The sequence below is a fragment of the Fundulus heteroclitus genome, chromosome 2 (genome assembly GCF_011125445.2).
Source record: "Fundulus heteroclitus isolate FHET01 chromosome 2, MU-UCD_Fhet_4.1, whole genome shotgun sequence".
In the NCBI taxonomy this organism is placed as follows: domain Eukaryota; kingdom Metazoa; phylum Chordata; class Actinopteri; order Cyprinodontiformes; family Fundulidae; genus Fundulus; species Fundulus heteroclitus.
The window spans coordinates 29,869,900-29,887,694 of record NC_046362.1 but is presented as its reverse complement, the minus strand read 5'-3'; the positions used below and the strand labels follow the sequence as shown (position 1 = coordinate 29,887,694).

General features: G+C 39.1%; 1 protein-coding gene across 5 annotated transcripts in view; it reads left to right on the top strand.

Annotated features, from left to right (window-relative positions):
• The window catches only part of mical2b (microtubule associated monooxygenase, calponin and LIM domain containing 2b), an 81,449-nt gene extending 65,576 nt beyond the window's left edge, over positions 1-15,873 (top strand). For 4 of the 5 annotated variants that reach the window (XM_036124603.1, XM_036124599.1, XM_036124591.1 and 1 more), the window contains 11 exons: positions 2,521-2,571; positions 3,942-4,042; positions 6,164-6,385; positions 6,560-6,729; positions 6,832-7,205; positions 8,751-8,821; positions 8,907-8,996; positions 13,076-13,166; positions 14,268-14,376; positions 14,470-14,543; positions 14,633-15,873. In XM_036124603.1, coding sequence (XP_035980496.1) covers positions 2,521-2,571; positions 3,942-4,042; positions 6,164-6,385; positions 6,560-6,729; positions 6,832-7,205; positions 8,751-8,821; positions 8,907-8,996; positions 13,076-13,166; positions 14,268-14,376; positions 14,470-14,543; positions 14,633-14,850 — 1,571 coding nt within the window. In that variant the 3' untranslated portion in view covers positions 14,851-15,873. Of the gene's footprint in view, positions 1-2,520; positions 2,572-3,941; positions 4,043-6,163; positions 6,386-6,559; positions 6,730-6,831; positions 7,206-8,750; positions 8,822-8,906; positions 8,997-13,075; positions 13,167-14,267; positions 14,377-14,469; positions 14,544-14,632 lie in introns of those variants that run through there. The other variant, XM_036124604.1, reaches the window with a different exon arrangement.
• Positions 15,874-17,795: the final 1,922 nt, after the last annotated feature.

Below are 17,795 nucleotides of genomic sequence, written 5' to 3'. Positions count from 1 at the left end.
AGAAAGTCCTGAAAAGACAGTTTCATGAATTATTTACAGTGGCTCTCAAGTGTAAACACCCAGCTGTTAAAATTTTGGTGGTGTAAAAAATCCCATTGATTTCGTATTTCAAGTAAAGTTAACATGTATTTAGGGACATATATTAAATAAAGAGCTGCAATAATCTGAAATATTAAGATTTTTTACAAATATCTTTAGGGTTTTGCCACCAAAGATATCAGGCAGGAGACTGGTTCTAAAAAAATGTATATTACATAAATGCGATGGCACAGTAAATGCATTCACCAGTAACTAGACATCCGGGACAAATGGGACATTAAAAAAAGTTGATGTTCGTCCTTTCATTGATTTTGAACAAACTGGTCATGTTGGCTGCCACGAGGCAGACGGTAACACTAGAGGTTTAGCAGAAATGTCATGTGGCGACTATTTTGCATATTCTTAATACGTCTGGATGAAGGCGTACGGTTGAGAGACAGGAAACATCCAGGCCTGGCAAAAATCTTCCTGAACCTTGTGAGGGAAAATGTTAAGGTCTGATGACACCAAACATAAAAATGTGAGCATTAATTTCATATTATGTGTTCACCACAAAGCTAAACTACACCTCACTGAAAGACCAGCCCACCCGTGGTAAAACATGGAGGTGGTAGTTTCATGTTCCGAGCTCAGCCTGAACTTCATGATCCGATCTGTTGTTTCATTTAGTTAACCTCAATAAATACTGTAGTTGTACATACCTGTCAGTTTTGGACCAAAACCATTGAAGTGTTGACAAAAAAGCTTAAGACAGAGATGGATTTCACTTTTCAACGTTACGTTGAATCCAAGTAAGCATGCATCCAGAGCAACAAAACACTGAGTTAATTACAAGAAGACGGAAGACCGTCTTAAGAGCGCAGTAGAAAAATAAAAAAATAAAAAAACAATCAGAATTTTTTAAAGAACCTTTAAATGGGTTCAGTGGGCAGACTTGCACCAATCTGTGGAAAGTTGATATGAGTCCTAACAAAGACTGAATGAATAAAAAAGATGCTTTAAAACGTCATTAGTTTATGATTATGCACACTTATCCACTGGAGAGAAGGGGAAGACGTGCAGAAAGTGGTTTGAGAACTGGAATCAAACCCAGGACGACTGCATCAGGGACTACAGCTTCTGCAGACGGTGTGCCTGCTCTACCAGCTGAACTACACCAGTGCCCCCTAATAATTTGGCTGTTTAATTGTACAGGGATTATGTGGAGAAGGTTTTAAAATAATTCATATAATTTCTTTTTACATGACTAAAACCTGCCATTTCACCAGGGGTGTGTGCACTTTTGAAAACCACTGCACTTACTGTCCTTTCCCTGCTATTTTGACTCTAACGTTAATTTAGTCAATAGAGGAAAAAAAAACAACCTTTTTTTAGTTTTTCTGACTCCAAGCCTGCTTCCCTGACTAAAGGATTTCTGTTTTTCATCTCCATGGAGATTGACATCATTTAATGTTTTATTTCTGCCTTGTACCCTGAAAATCGATATTAATTTCTTTCTATTGCTTTTAAGTTGTTCACATTGAGAAAGTTTCCCATAGCGTTTTAAAGGAATAACCCTAACCCAATGTCATCCCCCCATTCAGTTTGGATTTTAAACCAATCAGGCATTTGGACAGGTGTTGCTTGATGATTTCTTTTCTTTTGACATTTACTAAAATCTGTAGACTAAATTTTTAAAGTCCAAAAGGTATGGCTTAACAAAATCCTTCTGTAAAAGGCATCTGGACTCCTTGTGTTTCTTCAAGACCTTTCAGCTCACATCAAAAAGGGCTTCTTAGTCCAGAACATGGTTGAAAGTGAAAGAGTTGTAGGTTATAGTCAGAACAGTCACACTGACAGGCCCATTAAGGTCACTAATGAGGCAATTAGGACTCCAGCCCTACCCTCTATTCAGCTCCATGCTTGGGTCCTCATTGTGTGACCATCCAAACATGTCCCTAATGACGCCATGTGACTTGTCTCGGTCACATGACCCACAGTATGAATTGCTGGAATGCTCCCTTTGGGTCAGTCAGGACTGCAGAGTAGACGTTATGAAGATGGATCTGAGTTTAGTTTTGATTTTTGATGTTTCACATAGATGGGTTCTTTCACGCCTCCAATCACCCGTCTTCCCTGCCCAAAATGTCCACCTCGCTGTCATCAAATTATTTTCACTTTTCATGTATTTTTCTTGTGTGAAGTAAATGTTTTCAGCTCTTTCTGAAACGAGGCAGAAATTGGATTGCGTTGGATCTATACTGAATACAAACTGAAAAATGCTAACCTACTTTTGCAGCAGCGTTTATCTTTACTTCTACCTCTTACCTAAAGCTCACAGACAATAACTTGAGAACAACGTATTATTAGGGATTGTCTATAATCACACAGTGATATCCTAATTTGGTTAATATATATGTATTTATTGCATTATTGATCTGTTTGAGATAGAAGAAACCAAAACATTTTCTCATGAGTCTTTTGCTTGCATTTGGTCTGCAGGTCACTCGAACACAAAACATAATAATCGATGGAGGCGGAAGATTCGAGCAAGTGAGTGCCCCTTATGAATGTTTCTACTGCGTCTGCCTTGCAACCTTTTACAGCTAAGACCTGTGATTCCTCCTGTCTCTTATTAACCGCTATCTGGTTTCGTGCGGCATGATGTAAAATGATTTTGTCTTGCTTGATGTCTTGTGAGATCCACAGAAAGTGTTTCCTTGTTTTGTCTATTAACGCCTAACTAACTTTTGTGGCTTTTTTTTAAGCTGCAGGGATCCTGATCTGATATTTTTCAGGTAGAACTGTTTTTAAAAAAAATAGGACCAACAAACATTTATTTGTATCCAATGTTTAGTAAAAGGCCAATACTAATACAGATGCATCTCAAAAAGTGAAACTTATACATAATTTAGCCTCTTTACACACAATGATTTTAAGTATTTATTTTTATTTACAGCTAATAAAGATTCAGTTTCTCATAATTTGAATATAAATTGTGCCAATATTAACACACCAATGGTATACTGATGGCAATTATCATCCAGACTGCTGATTTAACAGTTGTCCAGCAGACAGTCAATGACACCATCTACACAGAGAGTAGGGAATAGTGTCCGATAGAAAAAAAAATGTGCTTAAGCAACATTTATAACCGGAGTCTTGAGGAGATTCTGGACTGAAGAGTTTGGGAGGGATTCACAAGGCATGGACTGCAGCTGAAGTCAGTGCTTCAAGAGGCTCCAACAGGGTTCAAATCTCAGACTATGGTGTTTCTGCAGTTTGTCTCTGTGCATGCATGGATTCTCTTCAGATACTCCGGGTTCCTTCCACAGTCCAAAAACAAGACAATTAGGTTAATTGGTCTCTCTAAATATCTCTAAAATGATAGAGGGATTTTAGTTGTAAGCCATGATCATCAAAACTAGTAAACTCTCTAAATAAATCAAGCTGTGTATAAAATAATGCAAGTTTATGATGCACCTGTAAAAGTATATGACGTTACCAATCATTTGTCAGTGAATTGAGTGCTTTCCATTAAAAGAAAACAACCCTGTCATGCATCATATTTAACTCTAGATGTCAGTATGGCTCAACTTATTTTTGGCCTGTCAGCCTTAATTTAGTATTTATCTTCTATTTCTTTTGTCTCCTAGCATTGCTTTATTAGAATATGTATTTTCACACTTTCACTTTGTGCACTTTTATTTCCTATCTAATAAATTATCCTTTTCTGTACTGCACGTCTTTTATCATAAAAGCAATTTCTGCAGGGCTTAACCTGTTAAAGTATTTTATGTTCTCAGTGTCCCATTAGATCAAACATGTACAGCCTGGCAACCTGCGTTATTGAAGGGGAGGCAAATACATTTTTGCTTTACTTTTTGACAATGCCATGTTTTATGTTGTGTCCTTGTGCGCAGCCTTCCCTCTGATGTTCATCAAGCACTCCCGCTCGAGACCAGCGACTGTTCCTGAAGTCGATTCTGACTTTGAGGAAGTCACTTCAACTGAAACGCAAATTGTACGTGGCATTTTAAAAAGTTCCTTTTGCTACGCGGGGTAGTGGAAACGCGTTACGGTTCTCTTCGGGAGCGACAAGGATGGATAGGAACCGGAATGAGTACATCAGAGGGACAGCTCGAGTCAGATGTTTTGGAGGAAGCCAGGGAGGCCCAGATGAGATGGTTTGGAAATGTACGGCGGGGTGGGGGGGGATGGTGAGGACATCGGTAGGATGTCGAGGCTAGAACTGCAACGCAGGAGGCCTAGAGGGAGACCAAAGAGGGGATTTATGGATTGATTGAAAGGGGACATAAAGGTAGTTGATGTGAGAGAAGATGCAGGAGGAAAGGGTTAGATGGAGACAGATGACTCGCTGTGGCAGCCCCTGAAAAAGGAAAGACCGAGATAAAAAGAATAATACTGGAAAGTGCCGTGGCAACAGGCTGCAACCAAATCTGCCAGAAAACCTTTAGCTCCCTTTTTAAAGGAACATTTTTGGATTATTTCAACCCTTATGTTACCCAAATGCCTTAATTAAAGTAAAAAAAGATAGATAAAGCTCTGTTGTACGATTTGATGACAATGATGTGGAGTCAAACGCAAAGCTAATCAGACAAAAACTTAGACGCAATAAATTCAGAGAACTTGTGTGTCAAAAATAAAATATCCCAGCTGTATTAACTTAGATAAATATCTCTATAAAGGTTTCAATGTTTTTCATTTTTATTTTATAACCTTAAACATAAAACATTTAACTGGCAAAAGATTTTGAGAATTTCTTAATTAAATTATTCTTTAAAGCACAGTTATATCTGCGTAGCTTTGTCACAGTTCAACACAACAAAGTATTGTTTTTAAACTTGTCTGACAGGTTGTATGCCCTAAATGGGGGTTGAAACCTAATCAAGGGTTTGGAAAATAAACTAATCTTTCACACAAAGGAGAATCCAAAGCAAACCAGAGAGATAATTTCATCACATCTGAGGAGCATTGGGTAGATTTCCTGACATTTGTTGTGTTACAATGATGTTTAAACTCCAGTGAAAACCTGTAAAAGGCCGAGCATAGGACCACAATATCACCCTGAATTTTAAAAAGGGAGGCGGGTCATGGATGATGTGGCGCTGTTTTCCTGCGCCGTGAACCGACAATCTTTGTTTTGGGTTTCCAGAAATGCCAGAACATTTTAAATGAGAATTAGATGCCTCCTGTGGGCCACTTAAACCTGGCTGATCATTAAACTGTCCGAGGATCCCAACCCCTGATTCACGTCAACCAAAGCTAGTGAAGATAAAGCCTTTATAGCTGACTTGATGGGTTCTGAAGAAGACTGTTGCAACACAGAAGCCCTCAAACATCAATGAGCTTGCGTGTTTTTTTTTTTGTTTGTTTTTTTGCACATAGAGAATGGGAAACTATTTCTGATGAGAGGTGTAAAAAGCTTGTCAGCAGCACGTACCGAAAACATTGATTCGAGGTAATAAAATCTAAAGGATGCCTCAAAAAGCACCGATGCTGGGAGTTGTGCAATACAGCAAATGGAAATGTGTTAGTTACATTTTCCATTTAATCTTTAAAGTTCACTCAACATATCTTGTCAAACAACTTACATTTTTTTGTCATTTAATACCGTTATCATTCATCAGGATTACTGCAATAACTTTTTGGAGTATGCTGGGAAACATTTTTTTAAAAAAAAAAACACCTCTTATTCTAAAAAAAATGCCGACCAGATGCTTCGTAAGGCTGTCTAGTATTTCCCACATACATGCTATGCAAATGAAGTAGCTTAAATAGGGATAAGAGAACTGTCCAAGCCCCAAAAACTACAGAAAAACCCAGAAGAAATGTGCAGCGTTAACAAATATTAGACAAATGAAGCAAAGTCCTGCTCCTGTGTTCATCTGCACGTGGAAAGATGATTTCCACTGGCCCCACAAAATGGTGATGTAGGTTAAGAAAATGTTAGCATCTAATATTTCAGGCTTTCCACGTAGTTCCTGATTCTTGTGGGCAACCTGGTTTGCAGGAAAAGGTTCTGGCCGGCCAAATGGAGCTTTTAAACTGCCTGTCAAGGTTTAGATTCAATGCCTAAAATTCACATAATTAAATTTTTTCATAACTTCCTCAATTTTTCAAGGTGGCAAAAAAAGCAGATGCACATAATCTTTCTGAGGAGAGTAAGAGGAGCGATAAGCCATCAGCTGCGGTGAAGCCCGTCTCCAGCACATCTGCCCCAAAGAAGCGGTTACTGGTGTCCCAGGATGAAAAACACCGGCTCCTGAATTGGGAAGAGTGCCTGAGTCCAGAAGAAAGTCCCATTAACAGCAGTACAACAAACACCCCTAAACATAAAAACAAGGTATGTCCTCACGTATTAAGAACAAAGAATAAAAATAAATAATAATGATCCTATTGACACAATTGAAATATCTTCCACCAACAACGATTCAGAGATGCAGACTCAGAAATGCGAGGGAAGATTAATTCCACATCCGTCTGACCACATTTTTCCTTTCCTCTGATGTTTTATCAGGTACAAGCAGACGCAGATAAGCCGCAGACAAACTCGAGCCAGATCGGAACGGCAGGCCAGGGCCAAACGTCTGCATCTTCTTCCTCAGCTATCCAGGTCATAGCTAATGCCTTCAGGAGAACCTTTAGTGGGAGCAGTCAGCCCAGCAGCTCCAGGAGTGCAGTTCTAATGTTTGTCTTTTTTATTTTTTTTACTTACTTTAAATAGGCACCGCAAACTTCTGCTGGGATCATTATCTGATATTTCTGTCCTTAATGTTTTTCTCATACAAGGAGGGCCAAACGTGACTTCTCACGTAAGCGGAGGCCCATGTCTGAAGGAGCGTTTAGCTTCGGCTCACTTTTCAGCCCCGTAGAGCCGACGACGCCGGAGAGGAGGACAAGCCTGCACGCTGTCCAGTGGGCGTCTGTGGGGACAGATCCGTGGGGGGAGGGGCAAGACCTACCTTCCTTGCTGCAGCAGGTGTCCCTAAAGAGCCGGAAAGACTCTGCAGAGGTGTCGGACGAGCTGTCTTCGCCGTCCTGTAAAAGGGTCGATTTATTTTCGTCCCTCAGGCTCAGGAAGCGGGGCCTGTCGGAGAGCGAAGGGAAGGAGCAGGAAGCTCAAAAGGAAATTAGGACGTTTCTGTCCAACCTGAGAAACAAAGGTGAGTGTACGTTAGGGGTGTAACAATATATCGATCCATACATCATATATCATATATAGATGAAATTATTAATAATCCAGTTACATCGATGCAAAGTTAAGCTATCGATCCATATCGCCGTTTTGAAGATCTTTATTTTGAATGTTAGGCATGAGACTAAAGTGAACAGGTGATCGATTAATAGTATTTCAAAATGAGAAGAATGGTGTTTTTGATTTAAATGCCTGATACCCTTAAGAGGTTAGAAATAAAATGGTCAAATTATATTTGTTTGTGGGTTGATATCTATGTAAACAAAGGTGTTAGAGGGGCAAATTTTATCATATTGATCGGAAGTCGTACAGACTTTGTGAAATTGCTAAAAACTGTATCGTCTTCCAAACAAATCAATATGACATTGTGTCGTGATAAAGCTGGTGATTTACACCCCTAGTGTATGTATATTTATATATTTTACATCTGGGGGTATGCAACAGGTAAGTCTGTATATCAAATTTGCTGTAATTTTAGTCACATTATAGACCAGACTATTATACGGTAGTACCATTAAGTAATAGTGATTAGGTCAAGATTCCTGTCACATTTGGTTAATTTGGTTTTGTCAATAACTAAGGCCATTCATTATCTTTGAGATTTTTAGCAAACTCTAGGTGAATAGAGTCTTTCTGTTTGAATGGTTGTGGCTTTTGCGTCTCTATTGGCAGACGGCAAAGTGTTTTTCTAAGGGCACAATCCTAGGCTGTTGCATTTTTACCTTTTTAAGACGAAGATTTTTTTCACTTCAGATTTTTGTAAGCAGCTAACTGTGGACTACTGTTCAGGGTTTTGTAACTTTTTCCAACCAACTTTTTTTCCCTTTCACAAAACTGTTAAATTTAAGAGTTTGATAAAACATAAACATGATAATTAAAATGTTTTTCTGTTTTCTATACTGACTAACAGAATGATTTTTCCTTGTTTTACCCTCAGATTTTGGCAATTTTAAGAAAGTTATTCTCTAAACTAAGGACCACTGGTTTTTGTGTTGATCAACATGGTTAAACCTATAGTTGGTAATCCTGTTAAACACTGTTTTTATGCTGGGTAAAACCATGCTTCCCTCCTGAAAGTAGTCAATACATCATGTATTCACAAAAAGGAGGTAAAAAAAATAATTCTCTGTGGGAGCTGCAGGCCTGTAAAACTCTAACCAATCTAACCAAATCTTGTACTTTATTGTAGAGGAATTTAATTTACAAACTTTTTTTATGAGAACCAACTTTTTTAAGCTTGACGCCAAAGTTCTCAACTTGGAAAAGTTCTCCAGGTCGGAAGTCAGTTTTTGTTTCAAGCTGATAGTAGCATGAAGCGGAAGAGATGGTGAGAGGGATTGGAGCCTTGTTTGCAGTAATGTGGCGAGAGAGAGAGAGATATCTGGGTTTCTGGAATTTAATGGATCGGTTTTATTTTTTATGGGCCCAAATCAATATTTTATAATTCGCACATAAAACAGCTGATTAGAATATTACCTTTTTTAAGCTGTCCTGATCTTTTTTCTATCTCTAGCCTCGAGTCAGCAGAGTTTGGAAGACCTGTCGTCAAGCGACGATGAAAGTGAAAAGCTGACATCCAACAAGGTTTGTCCAAAACATTTTCTACATTAAGGCAGACATCAGAATCTAGTGAGCTGTGGATTGATCGGTTTTGTCCGTCACATTCCAGCTATCCTCAGAGAGACTAAGGAAAAAGCAGGAAAAGACTGCGGCCCAGCAGGCTAAACGAGAACAGCTGAAGAGGCTTCATCGAGCTCAGGTGCTTCTCTCCCCCCCCCCCCCAACCACCACCCCCTTCTATCGAGATATCCGTGGTAGAGAGCTGGTTATTGCTTCTAAACACTGCCGTTTAAAGAGTGACCTTTTAAAAGTGTGAATACGGCTTTTATGACATTTGGTGTCGCCTGAAAATAACAAAACACACAGTCATTAATGTCTTAAACCACTGGCAACAAAAGTGAGTACAACCTTAAGTGAAAATGTCCAACATGTGCCCAAAGTGTCAATATTTTGTGCGGCCACCATTATTTTCAGCACTGCTTTATCTCCCTTGGGCATGGAGTTTACTAATGCTCGTCCGTTCAACAGCACAGAGCTGGTGGGAGTTAGAAACTTGCACCCCCCCCCCCCCCCCCCCCCCCATCTTCTGCTTGAGAATGCCCCACAGACGCTCAGCAAGGTTTAGGTCTGGAGACATGCTTAGCCAGTCCAGCACCTTTACCCTCAGTTTCTATAGCAAAGCAGCGATAGCCTTGAAGGTGTGTCTGGGGTCGTTATGTTGGAATGTGGCCCTGCAGACCGTTTTCCGAAGGCAGGGGATCAAGCTCAGTACATGTTGGCACTCAAAGTTCCCTCAAACCACAGACACACTTGACTTTATACTCCTAACCTGCTTGCCACCACACACATTTTGACACCATCTAAACCAAATAACTTTGTCTTGGTTTCATCAGACCAAAGGACAGGGTTCAAGTCATCTACGCCCTTAATTTGCTCGTCTTTCGCAAACGGATTGTATGCGTTCTTGTCCGTCATGTAAAGACGCGGCTTCCATCTGGGAAGACAGCCATGCAGAAAAAGTGCTGGACCTCCCAGCTGTTCTGTCTAAAGGGCATCCACCTCCTCTACCGCATGAGGTGGATGGATGGACACTTCAGAGACAAAACTTACCTGCTTTCAGAGTGTGTAAAATGAGACAGCCTCGATAAATCCCGCAGCTCCTGTATATAGAAGGCTGAAGTGTCCTTTTTCATTTCTATATTCCTTCAGGCGTGGTCGGTGGTTTGTAAATAGTAAAACTATATTTCGGTTTGACCCACTCGGTTCTTGGTGGTCGTTAATATTAATGTTATCGCTCTTCAGTTTTTCTGCACTTCCTCTGAGGAAAAACCTTGTCACTTCTCCTTGACCCTCGGCCAATCACTGACAAGCAATCTTCGTCATAACTGCGCTTAAGTCCACTTGGTTTGACCCTGCTTTTGAGCAGGGCTGGAGAAACCCAGGCTGGCCCTGGAAAAAAAAAAAAAACAGCTTCCAAAACACTCAAGAGGGCGGAGCCAAGTGGTACTCGGCCAAACCGAGCCAGTGGAACCGGGGCTTTTGTCACCAGTTGTTCGGATATTAATGGCTGTGTGTTGGGCGACTTTGAGCAGACAGCTAATTTACTAAGGTATACAAGCTGTACACTGACTACATTTTATCAAAGTGTAATATCTTCAGTGTTGTCCCATGAAGAGATATAAAATGTTCACAAAAATGTGAGGGGTGTACTCACTTTCGATGAGTATACAGTATGTTTTAACAGAAGGTTTGTTTTGATGGTTGGGTTTCTGTGAGGTAAAATGTTTATTTTTTTCACATCTTCGTTTAATTGTAGTGCTCAGTTTTTTTTGTTTTTTTTTTTTTTTTTTTTTTGCAAATATATGAACTTAAAGCACATTTGTAGACATCACTGTCGGATAATAAGACAAGTAATTTACTTCCCTTTTATGGCAACTAAAAGTAGTAATCAAGAAACATTCTGGCATGCAACCAATTGAGTGTTTGGAGATGACGTTACTTAATTTGGAAAGCTGTATATGCTAATGTCATTTGGAAAATGTTACATATTACTGATGTGTGTTTTTTAATGAAAAAACTAGTTTCATGTTAATTCATTCACCAGTTTGTACTACCATTTCTCTCCTTCCTACTTACAATTTGCACATGTCCTTATACTGCAGCATATCAGGGTTTTTTTTTTTGTAGCTAGTATCTTCATGAATTACGAAGCTAACTAGGCATAGAAAATGTTATCTTTGTAAAATACTGGTAAAAGTTTATTTCCTGGCAACTTACATTTTACTTCTATTATTTCCATATTCAGTTTCTGACTTTGGGCGAGTTGACAGATGAAATATGACAGCATTATGAACCCTAAAAAAATAAAATAAAAAGACTCTAAATGAGCTAGATAGTTATCGGAATCACAAAACCACATGTTTCAAAATACACAGTAGAATAGAAAAAATGACTTTAAATCAAAATGTCAAAGGGGTTATTAAATGGTCGACAAGGCCGCAAGCAAAGACTCCAGACTTTGAATTAAAAAATACCTTTATTTATTGGACCCCATTTCTTAAAATTCTTTATATGGATTAATTTACTCTGTCTATGCAAGTTATTCATTTTGCTATTTGCCATTTATCCTTTCACATTCATGCTAAATTATTTCTAATGATTAGTATTAGGCATGCTTTGGTTTCAGAATTTTTTTTTTGTAAATAACCTCACTCTTGTTTCTTGCAAGGAATGGGAATTAATCGCAATAATTTGTGGCATTTACTGCATCAAGGATAAAACTTATAACACTTTTAAAAAATAATAAACTGGTATCAGTATCGTCTTTTGGAAATACATTGCTGTATAAAGTCAGAGACCAACAATCACAAGCTAATAGCCTGCTTTGGTTAACCATAAACTGCACTGGTAGTCGTACCCAATAATTTAATATTTTCAAATGTATTCTTAAAATCAATTTCTGGAAGACCTAATTTATTATTATTATTATTATTATTATTATTATTATTATTATTATTATTATTGTTATTGCTAATTATTAATTATTAAATATTAATTATTATTGTTAATTATTATTATTATTTTTTATTATTTATTTATTTATTTTATTATTATTGGGTAAGAAGAATAAATGGAACTTGTGGCGCTCCTACGTTTGCTATGCCTGTATTTTCCGATTTCCGATTTATACCATCATGGATGCCAGTAGCATAATTCAGAAAATCTGACTCAATAATGACTCAATGAGTTGGCAAAATAAAGTAAAACATATAAGCAAAAATCGCCTCCATAAATCAAAAGAGTTGCTTCAGCCTATTATACATTAAATGTTGTTACTGGGCAGCACATCTGAATATTGTGGCTTTTTGGAGAAGAACCTCACCAAAGATTCAAGTGACTTCTCTCCCAGCCCCACTGAACAGTCCTATGAAAAACAAGAAAATCTCTCTACAAATGTAATTTTTATGATACACAATTCAATAAAACTTTGGAATCAGAATAAATCACACCTTAGGACTAAATATGAACAGCTGCTTGCCAATCTTTGACAGTCATGCTTTCAAGCCTTCTGCTGAGGACCAGCCATTTGCTCAGAGGAGGAAGAATTACACTTAATCTAATTTAGCAATTAAAAAAAAGTTTCTTGTAAATATTGATCTGTGCTCCATCAATGGCAGGCACAAAAACAATTAAGTTAAAAATAATACATAGTTGCACTTTTCTAAATGGAAAGTTGAGATGTATCCTAATGTATCAGCCCTGAGTGACAAATGTAGGTAGGAACCAGGTCGGTACACTCCCACCCACATCATCTTTGGACCTGCCCCAGCCTCCTTTCTTTTTGGTCTTCAATATTTTGTGTTTACTGAAAGGCATTTAAGAGGCTATAATCTGAACCCTGCCCCCTGGTGTCCATTCTGAGATCAGCGGGTGACTTCCTCCATGCTCCTTCAGCTGAAATTTTGATGAGGTGGCTCAGTGAAAACCTATATATAAAAACAAAAGTAGATGGGCGATTATTGATAATAACAATAACTGCTATAGCGGGTTCTTTTTTTGGAAATCATACTTTTTTTTCTCCTTTTATGTAAATTGTAGATTATAAAGGAAAATGTATTTAAATACAAGCTTGCCCAATTACAATAGGTCCCCCGAATCTAGTTTTTTTTTTTTTTTTTACCTTTTTCATATTTTATGAATGTAACTTTTCATTAATTCTGTGCATCTAATTTTCTGCATGACATGTTTTTTTTTATTTAATTATTTTTACCTGTGCAGGTAATCCAGAGACAACTGGAAGAGGTAGAAGAGAAACAGCGGGATCTAGAGGAAAGAGGTGTGACAATAGAGAAGATCATCAGAGGAGAAGGTACTTGTGCACAACTTCAAACCAGCCCCTCCAAAGCTTCTTTTAGAGCCTGAAACCTTTAACCCATAGCACCTTTAAACAACACGCGTTTGTACCGAAACTATCTGGGACAGGCCTGTTGGTTTGGTACGCATGTGTACCGAACGAATACAGGGTTGTTTTATACCTGAACATGTGCATAATGTTTGTGTGGAACTAAGTGTGCAATAAAACCAACAGAGAAGACTCCCAGCTGTCACTAAACTCAGTTATTTGGGAACATGAAGGTTTCTCATGCAGCTACAGTGGAGTAAGAAAGGTGGAATGAACCAAAAATGTGTTAGCAATGAGGTATGCACTGTGCACTGAATTACCGTACTCACCTGAAACAACAGGTGAGTATATATATATATATATATATATATATATATATATATATATATATATATATATATATATATATATATATATATATATATATATATATATGATAGTCCTTATTGATCTCACAATGGAGAAATTCACTTGTCACATCGGCTCATACAAGAAGGTGCAGAGTATATATAATATAATATAATATAGACACACATCTTTTATTAAATTATTTTTAATTGACCCTTTTCAAATGGTTTTATTGTTTTATGATTGATCTATTCAGGGAGGTTATGTGCCTGCCTTATACTACTTATTCTATGAACAACAAATCACCCATCACCTTTTTCAAGGTTTAGAATATAATGCAATCAAATTTCAAAAACCAAAAAGTTTTACTCCATTGAAGCACACTGAAAATTTACCAAACCATTACTTTACAACCTGACTACTTACCGAACCTCTATAGAAGGAATGCTTCTCTCTAGAGGTGTCTTTCTTCTCCCGTCTGTCCGGTTAAAATTCTCAAAATTGTTAAGGGTTATGCTCACAGCAGACCCTGAGACTTCATTGTGGATTTATCTTTTCACTGTAGAGAGCTTTATTGGTGCTGCAGTGAGTGTGATGGGTCAAAATTTGAAGCATTTCTCCTAGCCGTGGCCTTGCAGGGCTGACATAAAAGTCACGAACACCGCTCCAAGTCTTCTTCCATTCTTAGACGGTTTCCTCTTTAATTCCCCCCCCTCACAGACTCTCCTCAGACAGAGGACCGTGACGAAGCCCAGCTCTATCAGGCCTGGTTTCAGCTGGTTCTGGAGAAGAACCGATTGGCACGCTACGAGTCGGAACTCATGATCTTGTGAGTGTCAGTGCAAGGATCACTTGCATGCAGAAATATACATTTAATATTTCTCAAACATCTTTCTAAAAAGCTACAACTCTTGTATCTTAGTGCCCAGGAGCTTGCATTGGAAGACACACAAAGCCGGCTGCAGCAAGATCTAAGACGCCGAATGGCGATTGAAGGTAAGTGCTTGGTCCGATGGATTTATGGTCAGGCACAAGGAGCACATACGTAATTCTTTCCTCCTCTGTATGCATATACGTTCTTTCAGACACAGATAAGAGCGCCTCCGAGCTGCAGGAGGAGAAGGTGATCCTGGCTGAGCTCATGAGGACGGTGGAGAAGCGGGATATGCTAGTCTCCATACTGGACGAGCAGAGGTTGAAGGAGAGGGCTGAGGACAAGGACCTGGAAAGCCTGGTGTTGTCCAGAGGCTACGAGTTTCACTGGGCTGAAGGGAGCAACATCTGGGGGGCAGGAGAAGCTTGACTGAGGACTGGTCGTCGACGATGTTGAATAAGCCGTGTGAATTTGTAATTTGCATCTAGCCTATTGTAGCGTAGACGTCTTTGACAGCTGAAGCCGTTATTCGCCCTGTCTTAACTTAATTGCATTTGGCTCTGTGTTGGTATGCTTAATGTAGAAACCAACAAGAAATAAAATGGAACTTCAGCCAAAAAAAAAACAAACAAAAAAAACTTTTTTGCCAATGAGATTGTTTAACATTTATGATCGGAGGCTAGATGTACAATAAACTCAATGACTTAAACCTGACTGCTTCAGCCGGCTTCCGGACTTAAGACTGGTCTCGCTGTACCAGACAGACTGTAATTGTATAACTTCACTGGAGAACACAACAAAACTTGACACTTTCTTGAGGTTTTTATACTTCATTATTTTTTTTTGCACAGTGTAACTAGTTTTGATGCTATAAAATTCCTCATGTGAAAATCACTTTTGGTCACTTTATGGGTGGAACCGTGCATCTGACTGTAATTTCTCGCGCAGACTTGATCCCGTTTTAACTTTCTGCCCGAACACTGTAAAAAGAAAACTGAATAGTATTTGCACCCTGACAACGCCACAAGAGGATAGATTCCTCCGTCAGCCTCTAAGATTAAGTCTCAGGGTATGAAACTGATTTGTCATCCTACAAATCAGAACCCGCTAACCAACTCTGCAGTAGAAACCCATGTGCACTCAATTAAGATATTCAGTTTCCTCTCTCCTGTCCACAGTGAATTTGTCATTTTAGTTCTACTGCCACATTGGTTTAGTTTGTAAATGGCTTTATTGTACAGCTCAAGAGCTTCAGGTCTATATATCAAGATGAGTGATGTTTACATGCGTTTGCCCTGGGACAAGAACTAGTCGGGAATCATTTCCCCCTTTTTTTGGACAATAAGTGTTCTTTATGTGCTGTGAACTAAATATCATTTATTTTACCATATGTCACGACGGATTAAATAAAGTTGTTCTACATGAGGTGTCAGGTGGAACTTGATCAATTCACCGTTTGTTTTATTCAATGAGTAACCGGGGAATCAGTTTTTCAGTATTTCCCACAACAGTGTCCAGCTTCTGTTTTGAGTGGGTCCAATGGGTGACATTTCTTCCAACAAAAAAAATTTTTTTTTTTTTTTTGGGCACTAGTGGCCTTTGTCTGACAATAAGCTGACAGGAAATGGTGTTGAGAGAGAAGACATGCAGCAAAGGTCCATAGACCGGGACTCCAGCCTGAGACGGCCGCGCCGAGTGCAGGGGCCTCCACCGCTGCTACATCCATAAGTGCACATTTTGAAGAGTGCAGTAATTTTGCATTGAATGTTGAATTCTTGCAAACCATGCTGATAACCATTTGAGCCATTCCTTTGTGACACATGTTGCACATAATTTTTTTGAACAGTTGAACTACTCTTCCACATCAGAAGGTCGTAGTTAGTTTTTCTGAGTCTGTCCCATATGAAGGGCTTCCCTGAGCTGCCCCACAAGTCATTGGATGGATTATTATATTCAGTCTAGCCTGAAAAGACCTTTTATCCTCCAGCAGGATCTTTGCGAATGCTGCTGGGGAGAAAGATCTCTGGGTTTCTTCCTGAACTTGTTATAATCAGAATCAGCGTCATTTGGTCACGATAGTGTTCATCAAAGAGACAGCCAAGGGTATGAAACTGTATCTGTGGCAGATTTTTTTTTTTTTTTTTTTTTTTTTTTTTGCAAAGGAATCTCTTTGGAGCTCAATCATATTTTGTATGTTTGGCACCCTTTTTTGTTTTTTCCATCTATTAACTAAAACGTTTTTAAATGCAATAACGTCTCCTTGGATTATTTTTGGATCAATCATCTGGACAACTTGTTGGGATTGTTGAGGGCGCAGCGAGTCAGGCCGGCTGCACTTGTTTTTGAACTTTACACTGTCTGTATGTGGACTCGTCACCATCCGGGATTAGACCGATGACACCGTTGTGATTCACAAAAGCATCAGGAGTTTCACGGACTGTTTCGCTGTGGTCCAGTCGTTTATGTACGGGGAGAAAAGTTGTGGGGAGAGAACACAGTCTTCGGTTGATGGTGCTGAAGGCCAAACTGAAGTCCACAAATAGGAGCCTGGTGTACTTCCCCTGGTGGTGCAGGACTAAGTGTAGTCTCAAACAGACCAACCTGTTTGCCCGGTATACGTTACAAGTAACGGGGGGTCCAGTAGGAGGCCTGTACATCAGTCGTTCAAATGGTTTTATGACCCGACACATCAGGGTTCAGGGTCCTCCCCAGGATTTTTAGTCAGCGTAACATGAGATTATCCAATTTTCTGCGGGGAAGCCCTGCTGTCTGATTTAGTTGGGTTTTTTTTTCCTCTCATCTTCTTGCAGGTGTTTGTCTGTCACTGCTGTTGTAAAGTAAGTCATCAGGGGTTTGGCATCAAGGGAGCCTTTATCCCCATAAAGCCTCCATTGGTTGGTCAAATATTGTTTGTTCGGCATAACTACAGCAGCCGGAGCACCATTCTGCTCCCCACACCATGATGCTCTCCACCACCATGTTTCACTGGGGGGATAGTGTTATGACAGTGGGATTAGGATATGTTGGGTTTGCGCTAGACGTGGCGTTTTCCTTGTCCAAAAAGTTCAATTGTAGTCTCTCCTAACAGCTAAACAGGTTAAAAAAAATATAACTTTAAAATTGGTAAGAAAAAAGGAAGGGGGGAGTTAAATCCATAAATCTTGCCCAGCACAAGCAATAATTAGGCTATGTGCACACTGCAGGGAAATACAACCCAAATCCAATCTTTTTGCCCATGTGCGACCCATTTCTTTCATTTTCATGGCAGTGTGAAGGGCCTAATTCTGATCTTTTCACCACATATGCCACTTCCATATGTGGTACTAATTCGGATACGTATTGTATATTTTTCATAGTGTCTGCAGTAGGAGTGC